At 40.6% G+C, this 21,318-nt stretch overlaps 1 protein-coding gene across 9 annotated transcripts in view; it reads left to right on the forward strand.

The window, feature by feature from the left end:
- Nucleotides 1-230: 230 nt before the first annotated feature.
- Nucleotides 231-21,318, forward strand: part of GLRA2 (glycine receptor alpha 2) — a 129,106-nt gene continuing 108,018 nt past the window's right edge. Inside the window, exons 1-2 of one of the 9 annotated variants that reach the window (XM_027688975.1) lie at nucleotides 231-920; nucleotides 3,043-3,176. In XM_027688975.1, coding sequence (XP_027544776.1) covers nucleotides 853-920; nucleotides 3,043-3,176 — 202 coding nt within the window. In that variant the 5' untranslated portion in view covers nucleotides 231-852. Of the gene's footprint in view, nucleotides 921-3,042; nucleotides 3,177-21,318 lie in introns of those variants that run through there. The other 8 variants (XM_027688972.1, XM_027688979.1, XM_027688977.1 and 5 more) reach the window with 8 other exon arrangements.

Raw genomic sequence — 21,318 nt, forward strand, 5'->3', positions numbered from 1 at the left:
GAGACACCCCGCAGCCAACATACCCGCGCGTCCTAACTCGCAGAAACACACACCCCGCACGCCCTCCACGCGGGCCCCCCCCCCCCCCCGCCCCCCCCCCGCCCCCGGCACCCCCCGACAGATCCCCCCGCACCCCGCACACACGTCCGCGCGCGCCCCCGCGACCCCCCCAGCCCGCATGCGCAGCGCGGGCGCGGAGCTGTCCGAGCGCTGGATCCGCGCGCTCCCGCCGCCCCATTCCAGCACAGCGCCGGGATCCCCGCGGCACCCGCGCCCTACCGCCCTCCCTCCCGCACACCCTCCCTCCCTCCCTCCCACCCCGGCAACGCCGACGCTCCCCAACCCAAAAAGGGGAAAAGCAGATCAACCCAGTAGCCCCACCACCGTTCATAAATACTAATTTTCAAAGCGAAAGGGGAATAAAACATACCGACAACAGAACTGCTCTCAGCGCTGTTCCCTTTTGCCTGATGCTCCTCGCATAGTTGGGTTTTCTTTTCTTATCTTTTCCTTTTTTCTCCCCTTTCTTTCCATTTCTTTTCTTCTTCTCTTTTTTTTTTTCCCCGCAATCACCAAAAGGGAGTCGGGGGAACGACTGGGTCTGATGCCTTATCTCTTTTGTGCTGGCTGCTGGAGATGAGCCTAGGCTTGACCTGACCATGATTCCAAGGACTGGCACTTCTCTTTTACCCCCACTTTGTAGAGATCCAGACCTTCTCTTCCCGATTGTCAAGAAAATTAAATTATTGCTGAATTTGGAAATCTAGGCAGCAGCAGCAGCTTACTTTTTCCCTGCATCTCTCTGGAATCGTTTCTGGGATATTTTCCAAATCATCACAGAAAGCAGAAGGAATGAACCGGCAGCTAGTGAAAATTTTGACAACCTTGTTTGCATTTTTCTTAGAGACAAACAACTTCAGGTAGGTGATACCACTCTGTAATAATATTTGTGAAAAGGTTGTGGGAATCATAACCATAAAGATACTACGTCACATTAACCTAGTTTGCTGTATTTGAGAATGTTTTGTGTTCATTCTATACAGACTATCCCTTTTACACCCGGAGACTCGTTGCTTGGTAACAAACACAAAAAATAATAATCTCAAGTTTGGGTGATCTATTTTCTATTTTCTGATTCAAAGATGTGGTTTTTTTCACTGAATATCAAAATAGCTAAAACCAGTTTCTTCGTCTTTTCTTCCAAAATGCAAATTCTCTGCTCCCAGCAGAGCTTGTTTAGGAAGTTGCTTTGGTTCCCTCCTCTTTGGAAATGATTGTAGTAGTTTTGTCAGGGATACAGTTATTTGAAATTAGAGAACCAGCCCTCTGATTTTGGGAAAACCCTGGATCAGACCAGTATTGTGCTCTCTTAAGGTACCGGTGTTTCTAAATTTTTCTTTTTTTTAACCTTTCATAAGCTTTTGCTTCGGCTATTGACTTTTTGTTGTACTAAGCAAATAGGTCAGTATTATTAACCAAAACACCATTTTAGATGAGATTCATTATCATACTTTAGGCTGCTGTGTATCTACACGTACAGATGTATCTACACATAAAAGTGTTTTTGTAAGAGTAACGAGGTATAGGTACAGTGACAGTGAAACAGCGTTTATATTTGTGAGCCTGGGTTCACAACACAACTCCTAACTAGTGGGCTCTGAATGAAAACAGAACTGATTTGTCTAGGAATATCCCAAATAAGTGTACTAGATTAATTTTTCAGTTTTTATTATCTTAACAGAATTTTTTTATTATTTAAGTGGGATATATCATTCGCCGTGTATTAAATATTAAATATTTGTAATGGTATCATGTCATGGACAGAAGCAAAAAGAAGCAACCGCCCCCTATAAATGGAACCTGAAAAAAATGTGTGGAATCACACCACGAGAATTTACTATCACCTTGCCTGTTAACAATTCTGGTGTTTTTGTGAAGAGATAAAGGATTTGATATTTGCTTCTCATTTCAGATGATCATATGTATATCTGACTTTTATATTTACATATAAATGCACAAAAATACCCCATGAAACACTCCTGAAACTTAGTGGTTCCCTTTAGGCAAATATATAAATGGGGAATGGTTAAGAAGTCAGAGTCAGAATTACTTTTAATTTAGCTCAAAGATAAAGTTGAAACAGGCACATTGAAATTGGTTATTTAAGAATCAAGATAATGCTTTATTATTAAGTCTTGCCTTTACACACCAAGTATGACCATTTCATTCTAGTTTCTTTCTCTCTAGGACCAACCATCGGGAACTGCTATATTGTCTTTCTTAGCAACATTTAATGTGCTTGCAATATGTAATATGCTATGTACAGAGCATTTCACATGCATGATACGGTACTAGAAGTTTGCTCTTAAATCTTAAAAACAGACATACGTTTCAAGAGCTCGCTTATAAATACCAGCTGATGATAATAAATTTTATTACTTGATGCTCATGGAGTGGGGCAAAACTCCCCTAAGATCGCTGACTCCAGAACCCTTTTTGCCATGTTGGGGAAAAATCCAGACACTCACTAGAATGATTTAAATCTTTATTGAATAGCATCTGTAAAAACCAGGTTTTTTTCTATCTATATCCTTCCAACATTAACAAAACCAGTATTTTTCAGTGTTTCTTGGTAAGTGTTGCCGACTATTGTTTGGAAGTTTAAGACCACTTTAAGCCAGTGTTAACATATACTTTTAACAGCATGCATGTAATTAAATGATGTGAAACAGAATATCAAAGTCACTGTAAGATTGCTCTACACATCAAGGTGAAAAGTAAATTCTGAAGCCTTAAAACTATAATAAATTTATTTTTAAAGCTATGTCTTTTTTTCTGAATAGAAAACTGTGTTCATGCATACTACCTAAAACTCATTTTTATTTCTAGAATAAAGTTTTCAGATGAAAGATAATATTATTCTATAAAGATATGAATTGTACCTTCATTGAATTGAGACAGTTTTATTTTGTGCTGTAATTTCTCCATATTGAATACAATAGAAGTTAAATATCAGCTAATGGTGGCTAATAATTTATTTAGGACGACTTTCTGTAAAGAACATGATTCAAGATCTGGAAAATCCCCCTCACAGACCCTGTCTCCTTCAGATTTTTTGGACAAATTGATGGGAAGGACATCAGGCTATGATGCTAGAATCAGACCAAATTTTAAAGGTAAGTTTTAAGACTTCTGATTAATTAAATGATAAAATGTTGGGCAAAATAGAGATTTGAGGGTTTTTTTTATCTTTGGGCTTGGATTATGTTTTCAATAACTTCAGTTTTCCAGTGTTACCATGTCATGGAGAACAGCTGATCCATGGGGAGGACTGGGAGAGCAGTGTAGTTAATAAGGGTCTGGTGCTTGCAAATGCTCTTTTGACATCATAATAATGTTTAGCTGTCAGAGAATGCTTCTGAAGACCTTACCAATTTAGCACAGTAAACAGAATTCCAGCTTTCATACTAAAAGCAAGTGAGATGGCTTGTTCCTGAATTTTTTAAGCCACGAAGACAATATCATTAACATTTCTATAATGAGCTGTTGTCTTCTTTGTAGCAGTGTCTGAAGTCTATGCTTTCATTCAACTCAAAGAAAGTAAAACTTCTACCCTGAAGCAGGGAGATAGGAATCAAGGAATGCACACAGGAGATTTTATCCTGCAAATGTTGAATTAATTATAAGAACCAATGTCCTAGGGTCCCTACAAAATATATGGACCATGTTCAGTTTGGCACTTCCATGACAGGCCCCCTTTTCTTCCAAAATTTGGACTGACTTGTGGAAAGTCATCACCACCATGCCAGCACAAAGAAAGCTATGTACTGGAGGCTTCTTTTGCAAGCATTGTTACTCAAAGCAAGTTTTCCTTGTTGTAGTCTTCTAAATCCCTATGGAAGAGAGTGCAGAATATCTTGTGACTTTGTATGAAAGGAGTTGGGAGTGAAGTTTTCTTGCAAACATTTAGCATTTTGGGAGAGCCCTATAATTCCACCAAAACTGGCTCTGCTATGCCAATTTAAAGCCCAGAATGTGGTTTTACTTTGAAAACTGATAAAATGCATTTTCTCTTAACAAATCTCATGCCAGTGTATGTTTACACTCCATATCTATTAGCTTTGGTCACTGAAATGCATTTTTTCCTGTATTAAACCTTGTTAGCAGTGCTGTGAAAGTTGATAATGACTAGAAAAAAAATAGAAATTTCTTAGTCAGTGAATGAACTGTAAGGAGAGAAGAAGCTCGCATGTCAATGAGAAAAGTGTTTAATTAAATTTAGATCAAAGATCAGTTTCTTCTTTCTGTTCCACATGTGCAAATTACAAGATTTGGAACAAAGTGCCTTTTTTGACTGCTTCCTATGTCTGAGTGAGGAGCAACCTAGTATGGCTTTCAGATCCAAAGGTTTGAAATCTGACAAGTTAAAAAAATCCTAGTCAATGAAGTCTAAAGTCTTAATTTCAGAGTATTTTTCAACATGCTTATTGAGTTCCTGAAGTGGTGTCCACATTAGCTTATAGTAAGTAATACTGCATTTGGCTCTCACATTCATTTTATGTGTTTGCATGACTATCGGTGAAGTTTTAGAGAATGCAAATGAAGGCAGAAATTGCCTGAATTGAGCAAGGTAGCAATCATCAAGAACTTATTCTTGCCCTTCATATGGGAGGGACGTGAAAAAAAGCTTTACCTCTTGTAGCTCAGATAAAACCAGGAATAGCAACAGTCATAGGATGACTTAAAGATAGCTCTCTATTGCTCCCCAGTATGTGTCTAAAAACATTTAATGAAAAAACATAGGAGACAGATTCATAGCTTTGTTCCCCTAATATTCAAGTGGCTAGAGCAGGTATGGTGTGCACGATGCTTTATCGTGCACGCTGAGCTGTTTGATAGACACTTCTCCCTCAGAGTCCCATGATTTGTTTGTGTTCCCAAAGTGAAGCTGCTGCCTGTCGACACCTATGAACTTGTACTGGCAAAGCATCTGCTGTTTCTTATTTATAATTTTTTTATTAAGTCATACTCCAGAGCAGGATGGTCCTTTGCAGATGTTTGAACTGATAAATAAATCTTCAATGTTTTCTCATAACTTCATATCTGTGAGCTCTCCCAGAGCTCTCAGTCTTCTGGTGAGAGGTCTGAAAGGTTTTCGTGTTCTTTGCTATGTTCCCCTGAATGGTATTTTGGACCTCAGAGTTCAGAACTAGAGAGTTAAAACATGCAGTTTTGAACTTCACATCTTCTGTAAAAACCTTGTCAGCTGATAACCGTTTATTAGTCAACATGACGCACACCCATGTTCTAGTTGCCCAAATCTTGTTAATGATTAAAAAAATTTGAAAATACTTATTGTTCTATTTTGCCTACTTCTTCCTTTTAAAGAACAAGGATAACTGCAAAGAAGTAACATTAAATCTATCTGTCTTGAAGTTAGTGTTATTAAGATTTTTTTTAAATGAGTCCTTATTGTGACCATAATATAAATTGCTTTAGTTTCTACCATTGACAAATCTGTTTAAAATAATTTTAGAGATGAGGGCTATTTTACAGTAGTGATATTCTAAATCATATAAACAGATGAATGTATGAAATGTTGAATGATTACTTGATGTGTAGCACCTTTTTGTATTTTAAGGAAAGAACTTTTCAGCATAAAAGAGGATGTGCGAGCAATGGTTTAAACTATGGATCTGCTGTCTGGCTTTGATTTTAGTCTGGAATTAATATTTGTTTACTCTCTTCCTCAAAAGACGTTGTGGATCAAGATAGTTGTGCCACTACTCAGCAGCTCCTTGTAGGGTTTAGAGGGGCAGCCATGTGAGGAGTGGCTGAGACTACTTGGCTCGTTCAGCCTGGAGGAGAGGAGACTGAGGGGAGACCTCATTGCAGTTACAACTTCCTCATGAGGGGAAGCAAAGGGGCAGGTACTGATCTCTTCTCTGTGATGACCAGTGACAGGACCTGAGGGAATGTTCTGAAGTCGTGTCAGGGGTTGTTTAGGTTGGATATTAGAAAAAGGTTCTTCTCCCAGAGGGTGGTTGGGCACTGGAACAGGCTCCCCCGGGAAGTGGTCACAGCACCAAGCCTGACAGAGTTCAAGAAGCGTTTGGATGATACTCTCAGGCACATGGTGTGACTCTTGGGGATGGTCCTGTGCAGGGCCAGGAGTTGGATTTGATAATCCTTGTGGACCCCTTCCAACTCAGGACATTCTGTGATTCTACTGATCCATTTGTCTAGCCTTTTCTGCTTTAGAACAGTTACATAGCTTTCTCTGGGTCCACCATAGGCATTTTGAAGTGTCAGAAAAGTCTGATTTCATGGAAATGCAACTGAGTAGAACACATTTATCTTATACTACTGATTATGCAATAATTAAATACAGTTTTATGACTAGTTTGAATTACTAGAATGCAGCAGCTATTTGATTAATTTTTGAAATAAAGTCTATGCATTCTAAAGAGAGAGGAAAATGCTACTTATGGGAACAAGGTGTTTTATCCAGATAAAGCATTTTGTCATTAGTTACTGCTTCTTCTTAACTTGTTCTTGCAGATTAAAAATTTCAGGAAGATAGTGGGAGAGCAACAGGTGAATATATAAACATTTAGACATCAAAAACAGGGGAGTTTGGTGTTTTTTGTGGTGGTGTGTTTTTCTTTAGAAGTAATGTATACTGAAAGATCCTTTCTTTTTTTGTGTTGTTCTCTCTTATGCAATCATTTGAAAGCAGAGGAGCATATTACTTTTTTTTTTTAATGCAGCAACTGGATACAAAATGACCAGGCGCTGAGGGGGAATATCCCCCCGGTGAAAAGCCAGAACAAAGTGCCAGAGTGCCAAAATTGCCTTTCTTTAATCACTGTCTGTCAGATATTTAATGCATACTTTTTCATCTTCCACTTATCTTTTATTGAATTTGAATAGGCTAATAATTTGTGTAAGGACACAGAGGGGAATACTTTTAAATGTAAATATGAAGACTGCAATCTAATACTAACTGAAGTCCCTGAGAGCCTTTCTGTTGACAGCAAATGTATACTCATGGCCCTATGAGTTGATTTGCTGTTTCTTCTTCAATTATGACATCAGATTAGCATGGTTTCTCTAAAATAATAAAGGATGAGACTTGCCTGATACATTTTTACCTAATTAATATTAATGTTCTATTATTTAAATGGTAAAACCCAACAGAAGTGATGTCTTTTACTTTCTCCACTGCTCACTCTGCTTTCAAAGTGAAATAAAAACTAGGAATAGCAGCGTAGGGCACCTGTGTTATGAAACTAGCCAAGAATGTGCTTCCTTGTTGCTACGAACTGGGGATGGTGAAGTGGTGTCTTAGCTTAGTGTATGTTCAGCTCAGGCTCCCTCAAGAACACTGTATATAATTCCATGATACAAGGGATCAATCTGCAACTTAATCACAACATGAGATGTGGGGCTAATGGAAAGTCAACTTGAATTTAACATTTTCTAGCAGGTGTTGATCTTCAGAGGTTACTAAATTATTTCCACTTTTTAACACCTTCATCTTCTAACACCACTTAAAATTTAAACGTAAGCTAGAAATTATCAGATAGAAAAATAAATCATCTATATGTACTACTATGTCCCTTAGGCGAAATATTTTAAGTAATAGGCAGACTGTCCTATACTGGGTAGAGAGCAAGGAAGCTGGTCACTAAGAGCTGCGGAAAAGTGTTTTCTTCTGGTGTGGAAAATGTTTGCAATGAAGATGGTAGTGATTTTTGTTTGTACTGAATTTCATTCCGTGTTTTAAGTTCATTCCTTCCCATTAAATCATTATTTCCTAAAGAATACTCTGATTTTTATGGAGTTACATGGAGCTGTGAGGCAACAGTGCCCATTAATGTTACCCTCATCACTGGATGGTGCAATGCAGCTTGCTCAAAAGCTGCTGTTTTGTCAGTGATGCGGTTTTTGGGGTGTAGTGGCCATAGTTGTAAAAAATTAGTCTGATTATAGCAGTGTAATGTCATTTTCATACCGAGTCAGTGGGTTTATATCTGAATAATAAACACATGGACTAAGTAATTCACTGAAAATTAGCTTGACAACTGTTAGAGAAAAGGGTTTATGCACTTTAATACTTTAACTCCTTGGCAGCAAGGGTCAGTTTTTCTCATATGTTCAAGCCCATTGCTTACTTATTTGGCCCCAGAGTTGACCAGTAATGAAATGCTTAAAAAAGCATGAATGGAAAACACTGAATGACATTTAAGGGTGAAACTAATGGTGTCAAGCTTAATAAATAAAAGCAGCTTCTATGCACGTGATAAGAGGATCTATCTGCAAAAGTTGACCTTAATCTAGACATATAAAAGATGAAAAGCATAACCAAGATAATCTGTGGGACTGCAGTGATCTGTTCTCTAGTAGTTAATAACCTTCCCAAAGCTACACTTCAGTTGGTAACAACTACTGGCCATGAAGTCAGATGTGGTGAGTATCCTGTACTGGGTTACTTTTCACACAGTTCTAAGGCTCAAAGGGCCAAGTGCAATGGAGACTCGAATCCTGTTCAGGCACAACAGCATGTAGTAAGAAAGTGCACATTATTAGTGCATTCAAGTTGTAGGGCTTGGGCTGAAGATTCATTGTAGGAGACGGGAGGTTACTGGGAGGTTAGATGTGACCAGACCATTGCATTCACTAAATATAGGTTGCTTGAGATGTCCAAGCATCCATTATTAGGAAGGTAAGCTGCTGGTTTATTTTCTGTCTTGAAACGCACATAAAACTTTTCACTATTGTCAGATAAAGCTGTGTATGCACATCTCATGCACAGTGAGATGCTGTATAAAGATCCTTACGTGCTGGACACTGAGTTTATTTGGTTTTGTTTTTTTTATTCAACTACAAAAATGAGGCTACGGAAATGATGTTCAGCCCCTGCCCTAAGTATGCACATTTTCAGGCAGAAATTTTTTTATCACAATTATGCAAAGATTCTTTTAATTGTGTTTCTTTTAAAACTACTAGGGAGGGAAAAAAAGGGGGCTATGGACCTTGCCCATATTCCTCCCTTTCTTTAATTTCAGGTTTCTTTCCTAAAACACAAACAGGCTGGGTGAGTTGCACGGCTAGTTAGGTTATTTCTAGGCTACTAGACGAATGGGGACAGACAGCAAGCCCAAGGCACCCTCCTGATTATCTACGCTGCGTAACTGTTTGCTCATTCCCTGGATCTCTCTCTGAGCTTCCTGCAGCCAGCTTCCTCCAAAGCAAGTCAGAAAGACTGCAAGCATGCAGCAGTGTAAAGCACGAGCTAAGAAATGCTGCTTGGCATCCAAGCTGAGGATCTGTCCTGGTCTTCTTTTACGTTTATAAGAGTGGCCACAGTGATCCATATTGTATTGGTGTGTTGCCTTTATTCAGAACCAATTATTTAATTAAGAGATATCAATGGATTTGGTCGTTGTCATGGAATATTGGTCTGCTGCTACATAAAATGCCAAGGGGATTTATGAAAAACAAATGTCAAAGCAGAGCAAAAGACCTTTGATATCAAAGGTCTTATTGTTTTGATCATGTTCTAATTTAACTGTAATATTTTTATCACATCCAGTGTCATGTTCAGATTTAAATTTTCTATACAGTGGAAGCCAAAGCCCTTGGGTCACTCATTAACCATCTTGTTGTGTTTTGGCTGTCTTAGGGAGTATGCAGTTTATGTTTAGAATGTATAAAACCATGTACAATAAATTTACTACAAGTATATACATTTATAATCTGCAAATCTATTTAATACAGTGATATAGTTACTAGAAATATTCATAAAACAGAAACATGCAATTTTATTAGACAGATTCATTATCTTCTTTTTTTTTTCCCTCTGAAAATATGAATATAGAATAATAGAATCATACAATGGTCTGGGTTGGAAGGGACCTTGAAGATCATCTGGTTCCAACCCCTCTGCCGTGGGCAGGGACACCTTCCATGAGACCATATTACTCAGAGCCCCATCAAACCTGGCCTTGAACATATTCAAGGATGGGTCATCTACAGCTTCTCTGGGCAACCTGTTCCAGTGTTTCACCACCCTCACAGTAAAGAATTTCTTCCTAATATAAATCTAAACCTACTCTAAGTTTAAATACATTACTTCTTGTCCTGTCACTACATGCCCTTGTAAAATGTCCCTCTCCAGCTTTCTTGTAGGCTGACTTTAGGTACTGGAAGGCTACTCTAAGGTGTTCCCAGAGCCTTCTCTTCTCCGGGATGAACAACCCCAACTCTCTCAGCCTGTCTTCATAGAAGACGTGCTCCAGACCTCTGATCATTTTTGTGGCCTCCTCTAAACTCATTTAAACAAACCCATGTCTTTCCTGTGCTGAGAATGCCAGAGATACTCCATATGGGGTCTCATGAGAATGGAGTAGAGGGGATGGTCCCCTCCCTTGACCCATTGGCCATACTGCTTTTGATGCAGCCCAGGACAGGATTGGCTTTCTGGGCTGCAAATGCACACTGCTGGGTCATGTGCAAGTCTTTCTCCTCAGGGCTGTTTTCAATCCATTCTGTGCCCAGCCTGTATTTGTGCTTGGGATTTCCCCAACCCACATGGAGGATCTTGCACTTGGCCTTGTTGAACTTCATAAGGTTCACACAGGCCTGTCTCTCAAGCCCCTCCAGGATCCTCTGGATGGCATCCCTTCCGTCCAGCATTTCAACCACACCACACAGCTGGGTGTCATGAGAGAACTTGTTGAGGATGCACTCAGTCCCATTGTCCATGTCACCAGCAAAGATGTTAAACAGAACCAGTCCCAATACTGACCCCTGAGGAACACCACTCATCTCTTGTCTCCACCTGGACACTGAGCCTTTGACTGCAACTCTTTGAGTGTGACCATGTAGCTAATTCCTTATCCACTGAGTGATCCATCCATTAAAGTCATGTCTCTCCAGTTTAGAGCCAAGGATGCTGTCCAGGACAGTGTCAAATGCTTTGCACAAGTCCAGGTAGATGACATCAGTTGCTCTTTCCTTATCCAGCAGTGCTGTAACCCCATAATAGAAAGCCATCAAATTTTTCAGGTACGATTTGCCTTCAGTGAAGTCATGCTGGCTATCACCAGTCACCTCCTTATTTTCTGTATGTCTTAATATCGTTTCCAGGAGGATCTGCTCTAGTAACTTGCAGGGCGTAGAGGTGAGACTGACTGGCCTCTAGGTCCCCGAGTCTTCCTTACTATCTTTTTAAAAATGGGGGTTATGTTTCCCCCTTCTCAGTCAGTGGGAACTTCACTGGACTGCCATGACTTCTCAAGTATGATAGATAGTGGCTTAGCCATTTCCTCTACCAGTCCCCTCAGGACCCACCGATGTATCTCATCAGGTCTTATGGATTTTGGCACCTTCGGGTTCCTTAAATGGTCTCAAAGCCCATCTTCTATAGTGGGTGGTTCGTTATTCTCCCAGTTCCTGCCTTTGCCTTCTGTGAGTCGGGCAGCGTGGCTGGAGCACTTGTTGGTGAAGATTGAGGCAAAAAAAGTCATTGACTATCTCAGCCTTCTCCATGACCATGGGTAAGCAGGTCTCCTGTTTCCTTACAGAGAGGACCTACATTTTACTTAACACTCCTTTTATCACCAATGTGCCTATAGAAGCTTTTCTTGTTGCCCTTGTTATCCCTGGCAAGTTTTAATTCTGTAGGGCTTTAGCTTTCTTAGCTTTCTTAACCTGATCCCTGGCTGCTCAGACAATTTCTCTGTACTTGTCCCAGACTACCCTTCCCTGCTTGAACACTCTGTAGGCCTTCTGTTTGTCCAGAAGCTCTTTGTTTATCAACACAAGCCTACTGGCATTTTTTTTCCTGACTTACTCTTTGTTCGGCTGCATTGCACCTGAACTTAGAGGAGGCAATACTTGAATATTAACCAGCTTTCTTGGGCCCCTCTTCCCATATAGGGCTCTATCCCATGACACTCTACCAAGCAGGTCCCTGAAGAGGCCAAAGTATTCTCTCCTGAAGTCCAGGGTAGTGAGCTTGCTGTACAACTTCTTCTCTGCCCTACAGATCTGAACTCCACCATTCCATGATCATTGAAGCCAAGGCAGCTCTTGAACTTCACATTCTTCACCAGCCCCTTCTTGTTGGTAAGAATAAGGTCCATCATAGCACCTATCCTCACTGGCTTCTTTATCACTTTGAGAAGGAAGTTAACATCAACACATTCCAAGAACCTTCTGGATTGCTCATGCCATACTGTGCTGTCCCTCCAACAAATGTCAGGGTGATTGAGGTCCCTCACAAGGACCAGGATTTGAGAATGTGAGAGTGCCCTTAACTGTCTATAAGGACCTCATCCACTTGGACTTCCTTGTTGGGTGACGTGTAGCAGACCCCCACTATAATGTTACCTACCCCCACTATAAATGTCACCTGTTCCTGCTGTCCCTTTAATTCTGACCCATAAGCTCTTGGTCACCCCCTTATTCATCTCCAGGTGGAGATTCATGCACTTCCTTATCTCTCCTGTCCTTCCTAAAGAGTGTGTATCCTTCAATTCCAAAATTCCCGTCATAGAGCCATCCCACCACAGCTCCATTATGCCAGTGAGATTTTAGCCCTGCAGATATGCCCACATCTGTAGCTCATCTTGTTTCTTCCCCATGCTGTATGTGTTTGCATAGAGGCATTTAGACTGGGCTCCGGATGAAGATGACTTACTGACTGGAGTGGGTGTGAAGCTGTTCTGTGAGGGCACCTCAGGCTTTAGGGGAAGTTTCTTCCTTCTGCAGGTCCTTTCCACTTCAAACTTCTGTTCTTCTGCATTATTGCCCCCCTCCCTCTGTGTGTGCCTGTGGGGTTCTTGGCTGTTTGGCCATGGGCTGTGGGTCTGTATAAATCTCTGATTAAGTAATCAGAAAATGTTCGTTTGGACAGTCCATCTTCCAAATACGCATTTCATGGTCTTTCACAGAAATGATTGATTTTAACAGTCTGCAGAGAGGAGTCCCCCAGATGATGCAGACAGGATGGGAGAGGGTGGGACACAGCTCTAAGATGAAGGATACACAATGTCTGGCATAAATAGTGACCTGCCAATATCATAAACACCAAGTCCATTATTAAAATTCAAAGTTTACAGAAATATAAAGGTTGTGATTCTGAAAACTGCAAGATCTGAACAGTACAGTACATGAGAGAAAAGTCTAATTCACCAAGCATCCAGTTACTTATGAGGGATAAATCAGAGCAGCCTAGTGGCTTATTTGAACTATGCCAGCTACCAGCAATCCTCAAGTATTGCCAGGGCATGAAGACATAATGATTACTCCTTATGCCTCAGCTATGTGTCAGCAGCTGGGAAGGGTGCAAGCACAAAGGCTTAATGAGTCAATAAAAGAAGAAAACATTTGAAACAGTACTCAGATGGAATATGAGCCCAAAATCAACCTGCCCTGGAAATCCCTGGTCCACCTTCTGCGTAATTGGCAGTGCATTACTGTTGTACTTTAAAGTTCCTCAGATTCTCTCAGTTCTGCTCTGAAGTGTGGACAGAACTGCCCAGTCTGGCTCACCTAGCACCCACCTCACTCCTACCCCAAATTCAGGCTCTCTGATGAGGCACTGCTTCACCTCCATCTCCCTATATGGACTAAGTATCTCAGAGCCTGCCTTATATTCCACAGGAAAGGGATTCCTTTCAGTGTGGATCTGTAATCACTTAAGACCCCACACTCCCACCCACAAACAGTGTCTGCAGGTGGCCTCCCTTCCTCTACAATATACAGAAGATTTTTTGTCCAGTTTTCCCTTAGCTTAGAGGGTTCAGTATCTGATCCAAAGGACTATAAATGATTCTGAGAGGTCTATTTTTCAAACTTAACTAAGCCAGGGAAAAACTGCAAAGGGAACATGACTTTTCAACCTTGCGATGTAGCTGCTTGTCTTGAGAGGGGAGAGCCTCTTCACCACTTTGATATGATGCACAGAAGTGCCTGTTGTAGCCAGTACACCTTGGAGGCAGCTGATGTAACTATTACAGAAAATGTAAGGACAGGGTTTGAGAGCCAACACTTCTCTCACTTTTCCTGATAATTGCCCCAACCACTAAGATAGAAATGTCTTTGAGTGCAGTTTCTCTCTCTTTCTCCAAATGTTGTACCCCAAGTGTTTTGCTACACAACTTACTGGCTACTGCAGGCTATCTACACCTACTAAATATATTTAGCAGTGACCATAGCTGCACTTTTGGATGAATCCCATTTCCTCTGAATAAGAGACAGTGAGAGATATCCCACCACATTTTCCAAGAAACAACCCACAGCCTTGTAGCCTAGGGGGTGCAAGTTTGCATCCCTTCAATCTGAGACAGGTGTAGAAGCTCTAAGAAAGGACCCTTTCTGCATGAAATCTCTCAAAGCTTTGTTATTGGCTGCAAAACTGTCTGTGTTTTAGAAGACTAGGCTGAAATTCTTGACTGATTTTTCAAACTAAGGTAATATATGTTGACCTGGTACGGAATGGTCTGAGCAGTGGATCCTGAATGAGATACTTCAGTCCTTCTGAGAATCAGTGTAAGGAAGGCCCACAAAGAGCCCATTTTAGATTATTTGCTCTCTGCAAGTGGTACCCCACTGTGCTGAAGCATCATGTTCTGCCGATGAACTATATGAGGCCCTTAAGGTTCCTCTGCAAGGGCCTGGGTATGACGCATCAAAGCATCAGACGCTGCAACTCCTTCTGCCTGCTATGGAGCTGAGATCTTTTTGGCTATAGCAAACAGTGGACTGTCCAGGGAAGCACAGTAGCAGTATGATGCTCTTCTCTGAAAGCTAATAACTCTTACCTGTGTATTTGTGTGCATCCAAAGCACAAGGCTGCATAGAAGCAACCAGGCATATCTGCAAATAGCTGATTTGTGGGCACTTTCCCTTAAAGCTTGGTAACCAACACTCAGCTGATAGACACTGCATGAACAAACTTGTTCTTTCTCCATCCCAGGAACATAAATATGGGTAATATCCTTTGCTTTTGTACTTGGGGAAATACATCTGAGAAGAGGCTTTCCTTAAAAGAAATGCTTTCCTTAAACTGGCATAATTAGTCAGGGAAAACCTAGGATTAAAATTTACCAGATCAATACTCATTATGTTAGGCTGCCTCTAATCCCAATATGTGTTGTTTTTATGTCTATGTCTCAGGCTATGAAACCCTCTTAACAGAATTGCTATATCTTCTTGTACTGTTTACTCTGTCTGATAAAGGATTAGTCCTAAATAATAAATAAAATAACAGAGCAGTTGTGCTTGGAATGCTGTTATAAACTCTCACACTGCAATTTAAAGCAGTTGTTGAAGAGATGCAAATTACATGCATGGTGCCAAACAAGGAGTGTATGTAAAAACTCCCTTTTTTTCCAGATGTAGATGTAGCCTGTTGCCTGTGCATAAACATGTGCACATACTCTCCCCACGTAAAAGTAAAAATGAAGATGTACTCGCTCCACATAAGAGTTTCAGACTGCAGCAGTTTTCCTTTCCAGACAGTGATATCCCATCAGATGCAGCAGTCTGAGGTGTTAAAAGCCTTTGGCCAGTCTGTTTATAGGAACCATCCTAAAATAAGCATCTGGGAGAATTTTGCAGCTCTTTGGCTCTGTACTCCTGAGAATTTTGGTTTTGTCACACTTTTGAGGGGTGTTTTGTGTGAGGTAAAGCACACGCAATCTGTTAAAACCAGATTTTAACTCCTTGTTTTTTTAGTAAAATAAAAGTTTGACTTATCAAAGTTATGAATAATTAGAGACAGATTCAATTCAGATCACTAAGTTCCTCAGTGTGGATATAGTCTCATTTGTAGAAGACTTCTGCTTTGCATGGCTTTTGATGGTAGAACTCAGAAAAAGACCAGATGCCCTGACTCTGCAACCGTGGTTTATGTCAGCAGAGCTCTGAGCCTATGTGAGAGCCATGTGATACTCCTCACAGCAAGGCAATGAGCATCCTACATGAGAAAGCTGGTTTGGTATGGATAAAAAAGTAAGCCAGTCAGTTTATAGGATGCTTATTTTCTAGGCTGGTGAAGAGTTCTTATTCCCTTCCCATTCTTACAGCCATTTTTATATATAGGAAGAAATGATGACTGAAAAAACTGCCTGTGAAAGACACCCAAAAAGTACCTTAAGGATGTCTTGCAGTTAAAATACAGATTCTTTTTGGTATTTAGGATGTGTGCAACCAGATAGAAAGTTCCCAAAGGAAAGGACGTGTGAAGGAAAAGGATAGGAAGCTGAGTTTAACAGGCAACAGATCAGCTGATGGGAGCATTGAAGGGGAGAGTCAGGATAGAGGAATTGATTTCAAAATAATCTTTTCCACAGATTGTATGGAAATGAGTTGAACTGTAAGGTGGTAAAAAACTGGAAAGCTTTGAAAAGAAAAGGAAAATTTTACTTTGTTAGTACTAGATGTGATGAGTAGATGGGTCAGTGTGTCTCTGACCTGTTGCTGATTGACATCCATACCAGCTCCCGACCATTTCTGTTGTCATTTTTCCCTATCCATGAGCCATTCCATTTGTCTAAATCCCATTGTTCATCTGTGTCCCATGTATAATTTGGTCTATAATTCTATAGCAGCCATAAATCAATGTCTGCTCCGTAATGTTAGTCACACAAGCTGCTTTCTTTCTTCAGACACTAAAGCAAGGAACATTATGGAGGCAGTAAAGGGAAAGCTGGCAGAGTTGTGAAATAAAGTGAATGTCTGAGGCCCAGAGGAACAAGAAAGGAGTTAAAATCAATTCTGAGTCGTCTCTGTGGCCACAGAGAGAGGTATTGACCAAGCCCTGTATTTGAGACTGTAGCTAGTGACGCTTATAACTGAGCTTCCATTAATTTTTGCAACACAAGATCAGAATAACAGGGAAGGAACAAAGTAAGACATATTTAGAGAAGAAGAAAAAAGTAACCTTTCTTCTTAAAGAAATGTTTTGAGGTGAGTATGCCAAGGAAAATGAAGCAGTTATTTCTGACTAAAAATAGAAACCAAGGCTGGTTGCATACATTTTAATATTATTATGAATAATTTTTTTTTCATTGAGTAGATTGTCCCTCCTGCCTTCTCTTCTCAGTGGACACTTTCTGTGTTATGGTTCCATGCAGTCTGTTAGATGAGTTGGTTACTCTGGCTTCATGAAACATTATTAATAATAAAATTACCCAGAGGAGTTTATCTGACCCTACACTGGAGTGCAGATTTTATGACTATAGATGTAATACCATCTTTTATTTAACCACATTCAGGAGCGTCCCAGGCCTCTGCACACATTTTGCAGCTCACATGCTGATCAGCAGTGAAGAGTTCTGTCTTCCTTAATGCAAAGCAACCGAGCAGTTTCTCAGGGTCAGATGTGAGGAGCATCTCTGCTACCTGCTTGCAGTGAGGCTGAGAGCCACTTCAGTGAGTACTGTTTTGTGATAAGAAAAGAAATAGGTGCCTGGATCTTTTCATGTCAGAAGAAAAGCAAACAATTCAATTTCCCCAAACAATTGTCCACTGCTCTATTGCATTGGAAGAAGAAAAATTTTAGAGAGATGCCTTGCAATGAGGTGCTTGTCATGACATGGAATGGAAAGATTTGAAAGACTGGTGGAAAGCTCAGGGAAAGAAAAAGAGTTTGATGGACATATGAAAGAATAAAGCATTGATTTGAATATTTTTAAAGTTGACATAAATAGTAAATAACTTTGCACTGTAAGCTTGTAGTTTCAGTGAGAAGTTTCCAGATGTAAGATTTCTGACTCACTGTTTTTAGATTTATTTCCACAGTCTCATTTGCACATGGAAGACTTTAGTTCTGGGACTGCCTGCACTCAGTCACAACTATTGCTGAGAGTTGTGTGGAAATATCTGAATTAGCTTTTAAGTAATTTGCTCAGAGGTGCTCTGCACCACACCGAGATGATGCAGAGCTCAGCACATGCTGAGGTTAATGGCCTCCAGTGAATTCCAGCCTACCATGACTACCTTGGTACCATCCCTCAAATTACCCACATGAAAGCCAGCTCTAGCACATTTATACGATCCGTTGTGACTGCTATGGCTATATATTCTTTGTAGACTAGCTCAGGTTAGCTGGGTAAATCAGGAACTTGTCAACTGTTTGAAGGGCTTTTTTCTGAAATCTTGGTTTGTGAAGTGAAATAAAATAGTGCCTGAAAATTGTTCTTGTGCGGTGTCTATTAGATAACCTATGTGGATATATCCCACTGTAACCCAGAGCTGACAGTAATATATGTTTCTGTTATCAGCCTCAGCAGAAAGAGTCAGAGGAGAATGAACACATCATATGGACTATCCCGTAATGCCAAATGCAGAACTGAAGAGGTTTTGTAGTGTGAGACTTACCTTCCTCTTCCAGAATTGGGTCTGTGGACAAAAGCATTCACTGAATGTGAAGCATGTGGATCCAACAATTTTCACAAGCGCTTTAAGGCACAAAAAAGTGCATCTTAGCAGGGATTCTCCTTCCTTGAAACGTTGATAGGATTTTACCGGCATGACTCCTGTTACATTCAGCTATAGTCCCACAGCTGAAAACTCACATACCACTTCAGAAATTGACTACTCACTGTTTGAGCTCAAACTGTGTCAATGTATATATAGAGAGATGGCTTTAGCTGTACTTACTCCAGAGAATTTTCTTGCTATGACTCTTTCTGTAATCACCTGCACCTGACAATCACTGGAGTATTTGTCTTGTGAGGCCTCAGTGGTATTTTACTGAGGATGAGCTTTCAATTCTGGAATGTTGCATGCCCTTTTATATCCAGGTTATGTCGTAAGGCTGTATTCTTGCTCAGATACTTTCTCAAGGAAGAAAGGGAAGCAGCCTAAATCTTGATGTATGAGTTCATGTTACTTTGTTCATTTATGTTTGTGTGCCTGCATGTGCACTTCTGGAAATAGGCAGCAGGAACTAGGGAAAAATTGTACTTTTGCTATCCATAGTGCTTTCCTGCTGATTCCATTCAGCATTGCCTCCATCTCTCACCTGCTGTAGGTGTGTTGTGTCTCCCCCAGTCTGTAAGACACTGTTATCGTAAGTCGTGTTGCTCACATATATTTGTCAGATACTCGGTGATATTTGGACTGAGTTATATCAATGGGAATGAGAGTCCTAAAAATAATTTAGGCATCTAAAGATCTCCTCAGGTTTTTCTCTGGTTCTATAAATGCTTTTGTGACTCTTATCCTTATTCTGTTGATCACAAATGTATACTGATTACACAGAATATGATTCTGAGTCTTAGATGCACCAGTAAGCAACCAAAACCATTGCCATATTCCTACTGGGAGAAATAGCATTCTCAGCAAGCTAACTTATTATACATGACAGATGAACTTTCAGAGGATGCTGGTTTTAGCTTGATGAAGCAGAACAATAATTTTGTCTTTATTTGATTTTACCAGCAAATTGCATCAGTGCAAAGTACCATACAACTACTACATTTCTTGAGAACTCTATGCTTATGCTTTTTTTCTTTAATTTTAAGTTTTGTTTGTTTGCTTGTTTAGTAGGTGCAGTTTTGATCAATGAATAATAAGTGACATAAGCTTAATAATCTACATTGGATTGTGTTGAACATTTCTAAAGAAGAAGGAATTCTCTGTTTACTGGACATGATTATACTTAGGCAGTCAGGGTGATGCACTTGACAGAAATCCCATAGAAAGACAACCTTATAAATGAAAGGCATCACTCCCCAACAAAAAAATGTCACTTTGATTTGTAAGCCTTAGGGTAACTATGTTGTATTGATGCCATAAATATTGCCTCCTGTGACTAAGCTGTTAACACTCTAATGAGATGATGATATTTAAATAGACAAAAACATTGGTTTTGCCCAGAGGCAGAATGATAGGGAAAGAGAGAAGTCCTACCTAGGTGCTTGCAATAAAGACTACCTGTGGTCTGCCTCCTGCTTTCTTACAAGAACCTTAAGTAAACTCCTTAAATCTTGAGAATTTTCTCATCAGGGTTTGGGCTATCCATTATACAAGTCCTTGAAAACAAGCGTGTAAGCTGCACTGCTTCTGGAGTAGCTGCACGATCCCTGTGGCTTAGAGGAACTTTTCCAGTGCATCAAAGCCGCCTTTCTCTTCCTGGCCCGATATCCATGGTCCCTGGCCACAGGACTGGCTGAGCTAGCTTTGATAACTCCAGTCTTTATCCTGTCTGCCACACTCTGAGCAGGGAGGAAGCTACGATGATGAACAACTTGCTCCTGTCTAATGACCATGGCCAGCTGAGGTGTCCCAGCAGCAATTCATCCTTGCTGTCTGACTTACAGTGATGTGCCTGCAGAGCCATGAAGAGATGGATTGGCAAGCTCTTGAAGTGGTAATTCAGGCACCTGTAGTACTGCAGCTGCAGAAGCAGAGCCCTCCATAGGGTTAGCTCTGTTTCGGGTCTCATAAAGACTGTGCTGGATGTTGGAGGCTGTTCAGTTTGGTTGGAATAAATGGTTGCTAAACCCCCAGCTGTGTCCAGTACTGGCAATTAAAAAACCATCTCCAACAAGTTCCTCCCCCCCCCCCCCCCGCTGTCCTGAGGTATGTGTTACTGGTGCTTAGGTCAGCATGTGGGTCTTTGTCCTGCCCTCACCCACATTTCAGTCACCTCCTTCATTTGAGCTCAAACATGAAATCCCTGCCCCACAGATGACAGGATTCTCAGTCCCTGGTGGGATTGCTGCCTCTCCCCTTTGCCCATTGGTCCTGTTCCTGGGTCCCTGCTCTATCTCCACACCCAGGTGGGGTTGACTTTAGGCTTTTCAAACAGTCCTGATCTGTAGTAAGGGGAGAAGGGGAGTTTGGCTCACCTTTCTCCCCTGTATATGGAACAAAATAAAACATCTGAGATGGTGCATTGGCACAAGGGACAAAGGGAGAAGGTAGACGAGAAATACTATGTGTAGAAAAAGACACAAGATTCCTCACAGATCTGTAAATATCTTGCCAGTATTTTCACTGTCATTCCATAAGATGGTTCTACCTCATCTCTCATTTTTGCTTTTGCATCTCTCTGCTTTGTCCACAGTTCTCTGTGTGTACTGTACTTTAGTTTGCCTTACAAAATCCCTTAATAAATACACATATCAAAGAAAATTGGCAAGTGCACAGGTATAATTTTAAATCTCTTGTATGATTATAATATTCCCACTAAGGACAATTTAGCTATATGGTTGAAATTAATGTGAAGACAAAAAGGCTGCCAGTTGCAACCTGGAAACTCTACACCAAAAAAGACAAGAGTTGGGATGAACT

The sequence above is a fragment of the Neopelma chrysocephalum genome, unplaced genomic scaffold (genome assembly GCF_003984885.1).
Source record: "Neopelma chrysocephalum unplaced genomic scaffold, ASM398488v2 Primary Assembly neopelma1_76, whole genome shotgun sequence".
NCBI lineage: Eukaryota > Metazoa > Chordata > Aves > Passeriformes > Pipridae > Neopelma > Neopelma chrysocephalum.